The 17,328-nt window shown below is 23.8% G+C and overlaps 1 protein-coding gene across 1 annotated transcript in view; it reads left to right on the forward strand.

Annotated features, from left to right (window-relative positions):
• Window positions 1-17,328, forward strand: part of LOC122511259 (serine-rich adhesin for platelets-like) — a 223,437-nt gene that overhangs the window by 18,249 nt on the left and 187,860 nt on the right. The window contains exon 7 of the mRNA XM_043626405.1: window positions 13,297-13,461. Coding sequence (XP_043482340.1) covers window positions 13,297-13,461 — 165 coding nt within the window. The remainder of the gene's footprint in view (window positions 1-13,296; window positions 13,462-17,328) is intronic.

Below are 17,328 nucleotides of genomic sequence, written 5' to 3' on the forward strand. Positions count from 1 at the left end.
TTATTCTTAATAATTCTACTAAAATTCTTTGAATGAATTTATTCATTTATGTATTTTCAAAAAATTTTGTTAAAATTCTTTATGAGAATTCAGTTTTAAGAAATAATGAATTATTTATTTTTAGTACCTATTTAAATAAATTGAATTCTCCTAGAAAATTTCGAACAAGAATTGATTTAAAAATTAATTTTAGTTCTAATTTCTGAATAATTGAATATAAAAAACATTATTTTTAGAAATAATTTAATTTCAAAAGTTTCTTAAAAATTTCAACTGCTATAAAACTAATAATATTTAAAATATTTACACTAAAAAATTATTAATTTACTATTTTCCTGAAAAATTATTAAAGTTTTAAATAATTTCGTTTAAAAATTCAATTAAAAAAGTAATGAATTTTGGAAAAATGACCTTTTTAATTTTTAGAAATATGTAATTCAATTTCAAAAGAGCTTTAGGTACTTTGAAATCATTTAATATATCTTAATTCCTGTGGAAAAATAAATAGGTATTTAAAATATTTTTTGTTAAAAAATTGTTCTATTTTTCAATTTAATTTATTTTAGAAATTAAGAAAAAATTGATTTGTCCAATTTAATTTTTCGAAAGTTGCTTATTTACTCTTTTTTTCAGTCTTTAACCTTTAAAGTGCTATGCCGGTCTGACAGACCGCTATTAAAATTTTCTTTGCTTGTAACTTTTTTTCAAAGTATAATAAGAACTTGAACTTTTTAGTAGCTTCATATTTTATGAAAATCTGTTAGATGACAACTTTTTCAAAAATTTTTATTCGTTAAATTTTGTAATATAAATAAATATTTGAAGTATAGCGGTCTGTGAGACCGGGGTTAGCTTTAAGTGAAAGTATATTCCAGTATATTCCCATGAGTGACGTCTGCGCAACTTGACGCGCAGCTAGTTCTACTGATAGTTCTCATAGACTGCATTTATAAAATAAATAAAATAAATAAATGCATAATACAGAAATGACTTTTTTTGTTAAAAAGTAAAAAATATTTATAATAGTTGTCTTTTAAAAATTATAAATGACTAAAAAACTGTCAAAAGGGAATAGCGGTCTGACAGACCGGGGTTAGCACTGAGCGTGATTTTTCAACACTTAGCACTTTAAAGGTTAAGCTGCTTTTTTAAAATTAATTATCCATTGCGAAGCCTGTTATTATTATTATTGTAATTAGAATTAGAATTATAATATTATATATATTATTATACGATAATTGTCAAATATCATTATTTTGATATGATAATTATTAAGCTGCAGATATTTCAATTTCAATAGCAGTTGAAAAGTTGATATATTTATACTTTAAAATGTAACTTTTTTTTCAACAAGTTCTTTCTCATCTTTTGCGGTTTTGTGGTTTACGATACTTTTTGACACTTCCTAAGACACTGTCTCTTTATTATTTTACGTTTCAGTAATTCCTCTCGAGGAAATTGTAACTTTATACAAGAACATGAGATCCATTTTTCAAACCTCACCGGTCCCTCGACTTTCCCCCTCTCTCTCCCTTTCTCTCAAACTTTTTCAAAGTTGAAAAACTTAATTCAGAAATTATTTAGCCTTAGAGAATTTTCTCCTGTCCAATAAATTTATCCTTTGCTTTCCATAAATTATGAATTCTCCAAAATATTATTATCCATTTCTCCAATATATGGTGTCTCCGCATTGCAACCAAAATAATTAATAAAGACTGATTTTATCGCACGTCGAAAAGTTCCATGGAAGTACTTCCGGGAAATTCTATGGAAATTCTGCAAGTTTTTTATTTTAAAAATATTTTAACATTTACAGGGTTGCCACAAATCAGGGAAATCAGAGAATTCATGGAAAAGTCGAGGAAAGCAGAATCGGTCAGGGAAATCAGAGAAAAGTTAGGGATTTTTATTAAAGTACCTACTGGAAAAAATTGAATTTAAAAGAGGTTACAAATATTTACAGAACTTCAATTATTTTCAAAAGTAATAAAATTCTTAGCAGAAATTCAATTATGTTCAAAGATTTAAAAAAATTCTTATAAAAATTCCAATTATCTTTATAAATAATAAAATTCAATTATTTTCCAAAATTTTAATAAAATTCTTGTCAAAATTTCAATTATTTTCAAAACAAATTTTTCTAATTCTAAATCAAATTCTAAACAAAAATTAAATTTTTTTTCATAAATAATAAAAATTTCACACGAATTCAAATATTTACAAATGTTTTTTAAATTTCTTGTAAATATTTCAATTATTTGTATTTAAATAATAAAATTTTTTACCGAGATTAAAATATTTTCATAAATAATAAAACTCATCATAGAATTTCAATTATTTTTAATACAATTTTAATCGTATTCCTTGAAAAATCTAATTATTCTTAAAAATTTTAATAAAATTCGTCGAAAAAATTCAATTATTTAAACATTTGTTGATAAAATTCTTTATGAGAATTCAATTTTGAAAAACATTTTTTTATTCAATAAATTATTTATTTTTGTATTTAAATAATTGAGGTCTCGTTGAATTTTCGAATAAAAATTAATTTAAAAATGAATTTTAATTAAAATTTTACATAATAATCGAATATTAAAAGCATTATTGCAAAAATTCTCAAAAATAATTGAATTTTGAATATTTTTGAAAATAATTACATTTTTCGAAGAATTTACTTAAAATTGTTTTAAAAATAATTGAAATTCTGTGATGAGTTTTATTATAAAAATAATAAAATTCTTGCAACGAATTTTATTAAATTTTTTTTAAATAATTGAAATCTTGTAAAAAATTGTATTATTTGTAAAAAAAAAAATTGAATTCATGAGAAGAATTTTATCAAAATTTTTTGAAATAATTAAATTCTTTCGAGAAATTCAATTTAAATTGTATTAAGAATAATTAAATTCTTATAAAAGTTTTATAAAAAGTTTTGTAAATAATTAAATTCCTCTAAAGAATTTTATTATTTATGAAAATAGTTGAATTCTTGCAACAAATTTTTATTAAATTTTTTTTTAAATAATTGAAATCCTGCAAAGAATTGTATAATTTATGATAATAATTGAATTCTTGCAACGAATTTTATTACATTTTTTTTTTTTAATAACTGAATTCTTTTAAGAAATTCTATTAAAATGGTAGATTTTAAAAATATTTGAATTTCAGCGAAAAATTTCATTATTTGTGAAATGTAATTGAATTCATGCAAGAAATTTTTGAAAATAATTACATTTTTCGAGGAATTTATTTAAAATTGTATTAAAAATAATTGAAATCCTGTGAAAAATTTTATTATTTATGAGAATAATTGAATTCTTACAACGAATTTTATTACATTTTTTTTAATAATTGAATTCATGGAGAAAATTTTTTTACTTGTAAAAATAATTGAAATTCTTGCGTAGGATTTTATTAAAATTTTTGTAAATAATGTAATTTTATTTTTTCGAAAAATTTTATTTTTGATTCTGTTGAAATTAGTTGAATTTTTTTAGTATATTTTGAATTATTAGTAATTTAATTATTAAAACTAATTGATCTTGAGAAGAATTTTAGTTGAAAGCTCTACGAAAATATTGAATTTTTGAAAAAGGTTACAAATAATATAAATTTTTTGAAATAATTGAATTTTGAAAAGGTTTCAAATTAAAATCTTTGAAAATCTGAATTTTTCATATTTTAACCCCTTGACTGTGGATGACGTGTATACACGTCATGAAAAAAACTGGCCCAAACAGTGGATGACGTGTATACACGTCATGGCCCGAACAAGAAAACATCTTAACGTATATTCGCAAAAATTTTTACTCGGGGGTTTTTGGGGTCGCTGATCACGATTCTGAAGTCAGATTTTCAAAATAAATCATTTTTCATCCAAAATGGCCGCCAAAAATTTTGAAAAATTTCAAAAGTGGATAAATTCTTTTAAAAATTTTTACTCGGGGGTTTTTGGGGTCGCTGATCACGAATCTGAAGTGGGACGCATGATTATTCCCCAAATGTCATTTTTCCGAAATGTCATTTTACCGAACTGCACTTTTGCGAATAGTCAATTTTGCGAAAAGCCAATTTTGCGAAATGTCACTTTTGCGAATTGTCATATTTACGAGAATCTATTTTTGCGAATTGTCATTTTTGCGAATCGCAATTTTTACGAATTGTCAATTTTTCGAAAACTCATTTTTGCGAATCGCCATTTTTACGATTTGTCAATTTTTCGAAAACTCATTTTTGCGAATTGTCATTTTTGCGAATCGCCATTTTTACGATTTGTCAATTTTTCGAAAACTCATTTTTGCGAATTGTCATTTTTACGAAAAGACATTTTTGCGAAAAGCCATTTTTGCGAAAAGTCATTTTTACGAATTGCTATTTTTACAAATTGCTATTTTTGCGAATTGTCATTTTTAAGATATGTCACTTTTGCGAATTGTTACTTTTGCGAATCGCCATTTTTACGAATTGCCATTTTTACGAATTGTTATTTTTGCGAAAAGCTATTTTTGCGAATTGTCATTTTTGCGAATCGATATTTTTACGAATTGTCAATTTTCCGAAAAGTCATTTTTGCGAATAGCCATTTTTACGAATTGTCTATTTTCCGAAAAGTCATTTTTGCGAATTGTCATTTTTGCGAAAAATACAATAGTGAATTTATAGATACCTACAAGTTTCTATTGTATTTTTCGCAAAAATGACAATTCGCAAAAATGACTTTTCGGAAATTTGACAATTCGTAAAATTGGCGATTCGCAAAAATGACTTTTCGGAAAATTGACAATTCGCAAAAATGTCAATTCGTAAAAATGACTATTCGCAAAAATGGCTTTTCGCAAAAATGACATTTCACAAAAATGTCTTTTCGTAAAAATGACAATTCGCAAAAATGAGTTTTCGAAAAATTGACAAATCGCAAAAGTGACAATTCGCAAAAATGACATTTCTCAATAATGACAATTCGCAAAAATGTCAATTCGCAAAAATGACTTTTCGCAAAAATGACTAATCGTAAAAATGACATTTCAGAAAAATCTCTTTCCGCAAAAATGACATTTCACAAAAATGTCTTTTCGTAAAAATGACAATTCGCAAAAATGACTTTTCCGAAAATTGACAATTTGTAAAAATGGCGATTCGCAAAAATAACTTTTCGGAAAATTGACAATTCGTAAAAATTGCGATTCGCAAAAATGACAATTCGCAAAAATAGCTTTTCGAAAAAATGACAATTCGCAAAAGTGACATTTCGCAAAATTGGCTTTTCGCAAAATTGACTATTCGCAAAAGTGCAGTTCGGTAAAATGACATTTCGGAAAAATGACATTTGGGGAATAATCATGCGCCCCGATAAATTCTTTTAATAATTCTTACCATTTAAACTTTGAAAAGCTAATAACAGATTCGTAATCAGCGACCCCGAAAACCCCCGAATAACGAATTTTAAGCGTATTCAATGAATTTTTCAAAATCGTGTCCGCCATTTTGGATCCGCCATTTTGAATTTTAAAAAACTAATGTCAGATTCGTAATCAGCGACCACGAAAATCCCCGAGTAACGATTTTTAAGCGAATCCAATGAATTTTTAAAAATCGTGTCCGCCATTTTGGATCCGCCATTTTGAATTTTTGAAAACTAACACCGGAATCGTAATCAGCGACCCCAAAAACCCCTTAGTACCTATTGTCATGAAAATTTATTTACAAGAAGGTCTTACACATTTTGGGACCATTTTGTTATATTTTAGCTACACACTGAAGGGGTTAACTAACAATTATGTAGAATTAGTTTTTTCTTAGAATTTTTTTCCGATTCAGAAAAAAATTGTGTCTTAAAAACGACGCTAGTCTTGACAATTTTTTTTTTATAATTTTTGAAGTCGAATATCAAATTTGGGTTTTTTTTATGAAAATCTGTAAGTTTTTTATTTTAATAATAATTTAACATTTCTATTATGATTAGTGTCTAATAATAAGCTTCGTTGCAATTTTTTTTGCAAAATGCGTATTTCATTCAAGTTTTGCAAATAAATTGCAACAAAGCTTATTATTAGACTCTAATCATAATAGAAATGTTAAAATAATATTAAATTAAAAAACTTGCAGAATTTCCATGGAACTTCCAGGGGTACTTCCATATGAAATTTGTCGACGTGGGTAGGTTTATGCAATTAAAAAGAAACTTTTAATTAAAGCAAAAATGGTAAAATCCGCATAAAAACGTAAAAATAAGCCAGAGCGTGACATTCAGTGTATTTAGTTACAAAATTTGTATAGAATATTAAATTGGCGAAAAATGAACTAAATACCTACATTGACAAATGAAAGAATAGATGCGAATATAATAAGTATTGATGTTGTAATATGAGATTTACGAAATTGATAGAGAGTGTTTAGCAAGTGTTTATTACAAGTGAGGTGTAAGTTCTTTATATTAATTATTAGAGAAAGGGGGACACAAATTGTGAGTCAGCTATAACCCTCGAACAATGATTTTGTTTGAAACAACCGTACGAGGAAGTGACAACCAAGTAGGGTAGCCATTGGACCAAACACAATCGTCCACTATACCATTTAGGGTCGCGTGAAAATTCTGGACGCGTGTCGAGTATCCTGTTGGCTGCTGTTGGCATTGCAACCGGCTGACACAATACTACGTGCGACTATACTTTAATTAAATTTTTATTAGGTTATTTAATTTCATCAGCTGTCTCACTAAAATTATTCATTTTCAATTCAATCCCTTCAATTTTCAGGCTTCAAGTCCGTAAAAGTCAGTTTTTTTTTTAAAAAAGGTTCGTAAAGTCCATAATTTTATAGAAAAAGGACAAAAGTTCGTAAATTGTACCTACGATAAACTTTAGAGAATTTTAGAGAAATTACAAATTATTGCAGAAATTCAATTATTTTCAAAAGTAAAAAAATTCTTCGCAGAAATTCAATTATGTTAAAAATTTTTTTTAAATTCTCTTCAAAATTTCAATTATTTTTAGAAATAATAAAATTCTTCTCTTAGGCCAGTCGGTGAGTGCAAAAAGTGCACAAAAGTGCAACTGGAAAAGTCTCAATAGTTTCTTGTAGTTTGGGGGCCCCATATAAGAGCACCATGGTTTGCTCTCGATTTCCGGTTGCAAAAAATAGTGTAAACAATCGTCAAAGTTCGAGAAACGTAGTTTTTCGATGACCCTTGCTTCCGGTTAAATTTTAGAGGAAAAAGTTGTTATTGAAAGTTGTAGAGCCTAAAAATACCTTTCAAATGATTGGTCATACGTTGAAAAAGGTTAATTAGTTTAGTTGCAAATGAATTTAAACCATTAAAAATAGCACTTTTTTAATTGTTTAATAACTTTGTTAATAATTATTGAATTTGTTTACAACTCACCAGGAATATTCTCCTTGCGAAGCTGAATAAATTAAAAAAAAGTCAACTCGATCGGACAAATAGTTTATGTTTTATTCCATTTGTTAACTAAAAACATGAAATTTTTCAACAGAATTTCCCCACTTTTGGACCTGCGAATTTCGTTTTTTTTTCTTCGAGAGTACAGTTTAGGAGTCAAACTTTGATTCCATTTAAATGGGAAATTGATTTTTCTTATCTAAGTGCATAATAATAGACGTTAAAAAAGGGTATGTTTTTTTGACATAAACAAATGGAATAACTCAGTCAATTTTCACTTTATCGATTTGGTGTAAAGGGATTTAAATTTCATTCGTTTTCACAAAACTTTTCCAAAAAAAAATCCGACCTAGCTTCAAGGAGGGGGGAGTTAGTTTATTTTTTTCAAAAAATTCCTGACTAGTTAATTATCAATATTTTTAATTGCAATTCATACCACTTATAGTTCAATGTATGTATTTTATGAAAAAAAATTGGACATAAGGTTTTGTGCATTTATTTTTAATTTATATCAAGTAAAAGTAAATGTATCCATTTTTCAACCTCTGAACGGCGGAGTGGGGGTACTCGGAGGAGCGTGATTCTCGCCGCCACAACTCAATTCAGCCGTTCAAATTTGCAAAAATTGTCATAACTTCGTTAATTATTTACCGATTTTTATCTTTCTTTTTTTAATTTGATGTATTTTTTTACGCTGAATCCAAAAATAATTTTATATGTTTTCAAAATACAATATTTTTAATAATAAGAAAGAAAAAATTTTTAACAACAAATTTTTAATTATTATTTATCATATTTGACAAAAAATTCTTTTCGTACATATAATTCCATTGAATTTAAAATAATATTATGACATAAAAAAATTAAAATTAATTATATATAAGTGTGTAGCATCGTTGTATTGATAGTTGAACAGGCGTGCATATGTGAACCTGATGCTACAAGCTTATAAATAATTAATTTGAATTTTTTTATGTCATAATATTATTCTGAATGCAATGGAATTATATGTACGAAAAGAATTTTTTGTCAAATGTTATAAATAATAATTAAAAATTTTTTGTTAAAAAAATTTTCTCTTTTATTTTTAAAAATATTGTATTTTGAAAACATATAAAATTATTTTTGGATTCAGCGTAAAAAAATACATCAAATTAAAAAAAGAAAGATAAAAATCGGTAAATAATTAACGAAGTTATGACAATTTTTGCAAATTTGAACGGCTGAATTGAGTTGTGGCGGCGAGAATCACGCTCCTCCGAGTACCCCCACTCCGCCGTTCAGAGGTTGAAAAATGGATACATTTACTTTTACTTGATATAAATTAAAAATAAATGCACAAAACCTTATGTCCAATTTTTTTTCATAAAATACATACATTGAACTATAAGTGGTATGAATTGCAATTAAAAATATTGATAATTAACTAGTCAGGAATTTTTTGAAAAAAATAAACTAACTCCCCCCTCCTTGAAGCTAGGTCGGATTTTTTTTTGGAAAAGTTTTGTGAAAACGAATGAAATTTAAATCCCTTTACACCAAATCGATAAAGTGAAAATTGACTGAGTTATTCCATTTGTTTATGTCAAAAAAACATACCCTTTTTTAACGTCTATTATTATGCACTTAGATAAGAAAAATCAATTTCCCATTTAAATGGAATCAAAGTTTGACTCCTAAACTGTACTCTCGAAGAAAAAAAAACGAAATTCGCAGGTCCAAAAGTGGGGAAATTCTGTTGAAAAATTTCATGTTTTTAGTTAACAAATGGAATAAAACATAAACTATTTGTCCGATCGAGTTGACTTTTTTTTTAATTTATTCAGCTTCGCAAGGAGAATATTCCTGGTGAGTTGTAAACAAATTCAATAATTATTAACAAAGTTATTAAACAATTAAAAAAGTGCTATTTTTAATGGTTTAAATTCATTTGCAACTAAACTAATTAACCTTTTTCAACGTATGACCAATCATTTGAAAGGTATTTTTAGGCTCTACAACTTTCAATAACAACTTTTTCCTCTAAAATTTAACCGGAAGCAAGGGTCATCGAAAAACTACGTTTCTCGAACTTTGACGATTGTTTACACTATTTTTTGCAACCGGAAATCGAGAGCAAACCATGGTGCTCTTATATGGGGCCCCCAAACTACAAGAAACTATTGAGACTTTTCCAGTTGCACTTTTGTGCACTTTTTGCACTCACCGACTGGCCTATCTGACATTCAATTATTTTCAAAATTTTTTTTAAATTTTAATAAAATTCTTGTCAAAATTTCAATTATTTAAAAAAATTTTTCCTAATTCAACGATTTTCAATATCTATTATTTAAATAAAATTTTCCAAAAGAATTCAATTATTTAAAAAAATATTAATAAAATTCTAGCCAAACACTTAATTATTTTCATAAAATAATAAAAATTTCACAGGAATTCAATTATTTACAAATTTTTATAAATTTCTTCTAAATAGCTCAATTATTTTCATAAATAATAAAATTTTTACAACGATTCAATTATTTTCGTAAATAATAATTCAATTCTTTTTAGGAATTCAATTATTTTCATAAAATAAAACTCAATGCTGAATTCCAATTATTTTTAATACAATTTTAATGGAATTCCTCAAAAAGTGTAATTATTCTTAAAACTTTTATTAAAATTCGTCAAAAGAATTCAATTATTTAAAAATTTGTTGATAAAATTCTTCATGAGAATTCAATTATTCAATAAATTTTTTTTTTATTCAAATAATTGAATTCTAATAGAATTTTCTTATAAAAATTGACTTAAAAATGAATTTCAGTTAAAGTTTTACATAATAATTAAATATTAAAAGCATTATAGCATGAATTTTCAAAAATAATTGAATTTTAATATTGTTGAAAATAATTACACTTTTCTAAGAATTTACATAAAATTGTATTAAAAATAATTGAAATCCTGTGAAGAATTTTATTATTTATAGGAGAATAATTGAATTCCTGTAAAGAATTTTTATTACATTCTTTTAAAATAATTGAAATCTTGTGAAGAATTTTATTGTTTATGAAAATAGTTGAATTCTTGCAACGAATTTTTATTAAATTTTTTTTTTAATAATTAGAATCCAGTAAAGATTTGTATAATTTATGAAAATAATTGAATTCTTGCAACGCATTTTATTACATTTTTTTAAAAATAATTGAATTCTTTTAAGAAATTCTATTAAATAGTAGATTTTAAAATTAATTTTCATATAAAAATCTCTGAAAATTTTAATTTTTCATACTTTTAAGTAAAATTATTTTTTTTAAGTTCTTATTTTCTGATATATATGTATTTATTTGAAGAATTTCCGAATAAATGAAATTTTGGAAAATTGAATTATAAACAAATGAATTTCAAAATTCTCAAATAACTTTTTCAAAAATTATTAAAAATAATTGATTTATTGAAGAATTTCACGAAAAAAATTGAATTTTAGAGAAATTAAAAATTATTGCAGAAATTCAATTATTTTCAAGAGTAATGAAATTCTTCACAAAAATTTAATTATGTTAAAAAATAATAAAATTCTTTTTAGAAAATCAATTATTTTTATAAATATATAATAAAATTCATCGCAGAATTTCCATTACCTACTTTTAAAACAATTTTATTCAAAATTCTCGAAAAATGTAATAATTCTTAAGAATTTTATTAAAATTCGTCAAAAGAATTCAATTATTTACAAATTTTTTATATATAATTGAAGGGCTACATAAAATAAGGGGACGAACGCGAGGCTTGGAAGGGATACTACCAGTCGGGTAGCAGTGACAAGCCTTGAGCCGCTCGCTGCTACCTGACTGATATTATCCCTTTCAACCACGCGTTCGTCCCCTTATTTTATGTAGCCCTTCAATTCTTTATGAGAATTCAATTTTAAGAATCATTCAATTATTCAATAAATTATTAATTTTTGTATTTAAATAGTTGAGTTCTCGTACAATTTTCTTATAAAATTTGATTTAAAAATGAATTTCAGTTACAATTTTAGTTAGTATTTGAATATTAAAAAATAATTGAATTTTGAATATTTTTAAAAATAATTACATTTTTTGAAGACTTTAATTAAAATTGTATTAAAAATAAAATGTTAGTTAGTATTTTAATTTTAAAAAATAATTGAATTTTGAATATTTTAAAAAATAATTACATTTTTTGAAGACTTTAATTAAAATTTGTATTAAAAATAATTGAAATCCTGTGAAGAATTTTATTATTTAGAAGAATAATTGAAATCCTGGGAAGAATTTTACTCGGAATTTTATTATTTATGAAAATATTTGATTCTTGAAACGAATTTTTATTTTATTTTTTTAAATAATTGAAATCCTGTGAAGAATTTTATCATTTATGAAAATAATTGAATTCTTGCAACGAATTTTATTACATTTTTTTTTAAATAATTGAATTTTTTTAAGAAATTTTATTAAAATAGTAGGTTTTGAAAATATTAGAATTTCAGCGAAGAATTTCATTATCTGTGAAATGTAATTAAATTCTTGCAAAAATTTTTTGAAATTACATACAATTTTAATTGAATTTCTCGAAAAATGTAATTATTCTTATAAATTTTTATTAAAATTCGTCAAAAGAATTCAATTATTTAAAAATTTGTTAATATAATTCTTTATAAGAATTAAATTTTAAGTAAACATTTAATTATTCAATAAATTATTTATTTTTGTATCTAAATAATTAAAATTTAGTAGAATTTTCTAATAAAAATTGATTTTCATTTCATAAAAATGAATTTCAGTTAAAATTTTAGATAATAATTTAATATTGAAGGCAATATAGCGTGAATTATTCGAAATAATTGAATTTTGAAATTAATTTTTTTGAAATAGTTTAATTAAATTTTTTTATATTGTTTGAAGTTTCTATTTTCTAATATATATTTAATATATATAATTAGCGAAGAACTTTTTCGAAAATTATTAAAAATAATTGTTTAGGTCTTAGGAGAAGAATACTTTTAGTTAAAAATTCTTGAAAATAATAATTAAATTGAAATGATGAAAATAATTTTAAAGAAGTAAAATAATTTTTCATTCTTGGTCCGTAAAATCTGTATTTTGAAATATTTTCACTGGTTCGAGCCCTGAATTTTATATCTCGAAAAAATAACTATAAATTGAATTCAATTATTTTTATCGATTAGGGATACTGTTCATACATTGTTCTTTATTAAAAGTTCTTTTTTACTTGTCACGATTTCTTTTACACAGATTTGAGCCTCCAAAGCAGAATAAAAAAAAGTATCTTGAAGTTTGGCAAGTTTAGAATGAAATAACATTATTTTACTCGCGAAAAGAAAAGAAAAATTCTATTATCAAAGTGCGGCAAAATAAAAATATAATTATGTATATAAATATAGAAAAAGAAAGAAAAAAAAGTGTGTTGAAATATGTAATGTAATAACCGGAAGCGCCCACGCTACTTTGGCGCCATTATGTAGATCAGCCTCACATTCATTAATTAGGTGATTAAACTTAATTATGACTGTCTTGAATACTGATTCTACGTTACTTGCGTGTTTTTAAAAAGTGTGTAAGAGATATAGTCTCCTCTAAAAGCACCTTTTGTTGATACTGGCACAAAGTGTTTATTCTCATTAATTAAATGAAATATTTCCAATTAATATTAATTTCCCCCCCCCCCCCCCCGTGTATTATAATGTAACATTGATTTATTTTTCCATTCACGGTAACATTAATATAATTATTTTTTCTTCAAGTTGAAAAAAATTTCAAGAAAATATTTATATTGTATATAAATATAAATAAATATGAATAAAAATTTTAGAGAAGCAATTTATTTACATTTTTCATTTCAAGTACAGAAAATAATTGTGAATTTTATTTCAGGTGACAGACAATATAAGCCATACATTTCAAGTGAACCGGAAATCCTTAAAATTCCGTTGGATGGGAGCGAGGATTTTTTGATAATAGCCTGCGATGGATTTTGGGACTGCGTTGACGAGAAAAAAGCTGCCGCTCTTCTTTATGATTTAATTGAAAGGGATTCACGTGAGTAATTTATATTTTTTATTTTTTATCAACTCTTTTGTTTTCATTTTCCTCTTAAATCAAATTTTCACAGTAGGTATTTTAAGAGAAATGTGTATAAATATAATAATTTCTGCCATCAAAAATTAAACTTTGATAATAAATAATTTAAATAGATTAATTTTGAAAAATAATTTTAATAATAATTATAAATTACAATTTCTAAATCATAAATAGTAAATAACAGGCTTCGCACTCATCTACTAAAACTTACTATTTACTACTTTTTTAACGATTACCTACTATTTGGATACTTTTTTTTAAAATTTGTTACACTAAAAGCTACCTATTTCTTCTTTTTCTGAAAATTTGCACCACTTTAAAATTCGCAAATAATTAAAATAAAAAAATTATTATTAAAATTTTTAATAAAATACTTTTTAGGAACAATTCAAAAAATTTTAATAAAATTCTTTCAAATAATTTACTTATTGTCAAAACTTTTTTTTAATTTCTTCACAAGATTCCAATTATTTTTATAAATAATGAAATCTTTAACCGAAATGCAATTATTTTCAATATCTAATATTTTAATCAAATAACTTAAAAGAATACAATTTTTTATAAAAGATTTTAATCAAATTTTTCGCAAATATTCAAATAATAGCACGAATACTAAATTTTCGCACGAATTCTATTATTTAAGATGCAATTTTCTAAGAAAATTTATCGAAAGAAATCATTTAATTGAAATATTTTAATGAAATTTTTTTTAAAGAACTTAATTACAGTCTAAATTTTGATAAAATTTATTTATATAAGAATTAAATAATTTTCATAAATAATCAAATTCTTTCCAAGAATTCAATTATTTCTAATACAATTCTAATTGAATTATTCTTTTAAATTTTAAGAAAATGGTTCAGAAAAATCAATTATTTCCAGAAACGTTAATAAAATTCTATACAAGAATTTAATTATATTTGCAAATAATAACATTTTTTACAGAAATTCAATTATTTTGAATATAATTTTTAAAAAATTCTTCGCAAGAATTCGATTATTTTCATAAATTTCCATAAAACTCTTAAAACATTTAAATTATTTTCTAAAAAAATAAAATTCTTCGCAAAAATTCAATTACTTGCAAAACAATTTTAATACAAATTTTTAGAAAGAATTAAATTATTTTTAATATTTTAATAAAATTTGATACAAGAATTATTGCATATTTTTGATACAATTTTAATTTAATTCGTATAAAAAATTTCAAGAAAATTGAGTAATTTTTATAAATAATAAAATTCTTTAGAGGAATTCAATTACTTACAAATTTTTTTTAAAAACTTGTATAAGAATTCAATAATTATTCTTAATACAATTTAAATTGAATTTCTCGAAATAATTGAATTATTTCCAAAAATTTTGATAAAATTCTTTTTTGGAATTCAATTATTTTCAATCCAATTTCAATTCTATTCTTCGAAATAATTTAATTATTTTGAAATTATTGATACAATTTTTATAAGAATTCAATTATTTCCAATAGAATCTTTTCTAAATTTATTGGAAAAATTCAATTAATAAAAAAAAATTAATAAAAATCTTCCCAGAAATTCAATTATTTTCAAACACTTTAATAATATTCTTTATATAAGATGCAATTATTTTTAATACAATTTCAATAAAATTCTTCTAAAAATTAATCTATTTTCAATCGTAAGTAATAAAATTCTTTGTAAGATTTAAATTATTTTTAATAGATACAATTTTTAAATGAATAATTGCTCGAAAAATGTATTTATTTTTAAAAAATTTATTAAAATTCTTGAATAGAAGATTAATTAAGATTAAGATTACTAATATTAAGATAAATTTTAAGAAGTAATCAATTATTCAATAAATTATTTATTTTTGTATTTAAATAATTGAATTTTCATAGAACTTTTCAAAAAGAATTGATTTAACAATGGATTTCAGTTAAAATTTTAGATAATAATTGAATATATGCAGAAAAAAATGATTATGACTTTTGTAAATCGACTAAAACGAGTATTTTAGTGATGAAATTTAATTTTTCGATAGATACTTTTTTCAGTCTTATAGCTACTTTTTGCTACGTTTTTAAAATTAATTTTTGAGTGCGAAGCCTATAATAAAAATGAAATTTGTCTTCAGAAAAAATAGAAAAATAATGAAATGCAAAAAGAAATTGTAAAATTGAATACATTTTAAGAAAGTATACTTAATGAAATAATTACAGTTTTAGGAAATTTAAATACAAATATTAATAAACAAAGAAATACTTAGAATTGCCTGAGAATCGGGACAATGTATAATTGTTTTTTTTCTCTCAAGAAAAATACCTTAAAAATCGCTGGTCATGGAGTTGAAAAAATTATTTTTTTAACTGTAAACATTATTTTTCTAATATTTTTGTTAATATTTCCTTAGGGGTTAATTATCTTCAGGTTTATTTGCTTTTCATCGTAAATTATGTTTCGGTTTATTTTTATTTTTGACAATAATTATAATTATAATTTTCAGTAAAATTTGACTTTTTCTTCTAAATAAGTATATAATTATTATTATAAATTAAAAATTAGTAATATTAATTAATTATTTTGATCATTTTGATAATATTTACAAATTTTAGTGAAATTTGATTTTTTTTCTAAATAAGCATAGAATTATTATTATAAATCGAAAAATAAATTAAAAATTATTAATATTAATTTATTATTTTGATAATTTTGATAATATTTACAAATTTCAGTAAAATTTGATTCTTTTTTTTGTTGATTAATTTTTCTAAATAACGAAAAGTTTGTAAGAATAAATTGATGTCAGTTTTTATTATAAAAAAAGGAAACAAATATTTTGTAGCATATTTTTCATTTTGATGGCAGAATTGTGTTAAGCGTTCTTCTGTAGTTAAGTTACGCTCTGTATCTTGACTACAGGGTCGAATTTAGAAGGAAATACCTGTGGTCAGTGGCGTGACTTCAATTCAGAAATTTCTCTACTTTACACCAGGGAAAATTAACGTTTCTTTATGTTAGTTAAATATTGACAGTAAACTAACTACTAAAGATGCTAAAGAAACTAAAAAGTGTGTAATTTTAATTTTATATTTTGAAACGAAAATTTTAACTCGTCGAAAATTGATTTCCCAGAAAGATCTACTATTTCTATTTTTAATAGAAATTTTTAAGAAATTTTTAAGACATTTTTAAGACTTTTCTAAAAATGTTTTTTAATTTAAAAAAAAAATTTTAATTATTATAATCTGAATTGTATTTGGGATTGAAATGGGATTTTAAAAAGTGATAATGAACCGGTTATCGTGGCTGATGAATAGTCATTTGAATAACGTAATGACTGGTGTTGACGCGTGCCACAATGTAGTTCATTCTCGATAATAATTGAGCTTACGAAGCAATTGGCGACACGCCTCTCTTTTTTTTCACTTTGTTGTTTTTCTCATTCGCCAATGTGGCTACATATATAGCGAATATAGGTCTAGACACGAAGCAAAACGAGAATTTTCGACAAAACAATGAACACTAATTCCCTTTTCTCTCTCCTGTGTGTGAGTGTGTGTGTTTCTGTCCTAATCGCTTTTCTCAACCCCCCGTCGAAACGTAATTAGAGAATTTTAGAGAATGTGCCAAAAAGCTGCTCTTGAATCAGAAAAGTTTCGTGTTATGTTTCGACAGTAATCAGGCCGTAGAAAATGAAAAGCCTCCTCGAAAATTCAAGACTGTGAGAAATTTCTCAACATTCTGCAAACTAATCAAAAAAGTTCGACACTAATTTTTATTTTACAAATTAAGTTTTAAGTATCTTTACAAATTTATTATCGTCTTCTTGAAAATTGAAAATATC

This window comes from Leptopilina heterotoma, unplaced genomic scaffold (assembly GCF_015476425.1).
Source record: "Leptopilina heterotoma isolate Lh14 unplaced genomic scaffold, ASM1547642v1 Lhet_121, whole genome shotgun sequence".
Classification (NCBI taxonomy): Eukaryota; Metazoa; Arthropoda; class Insecta; order Hymenoptera; family Figitidae; genus Leptopilina; species Leptopilina heterotoma.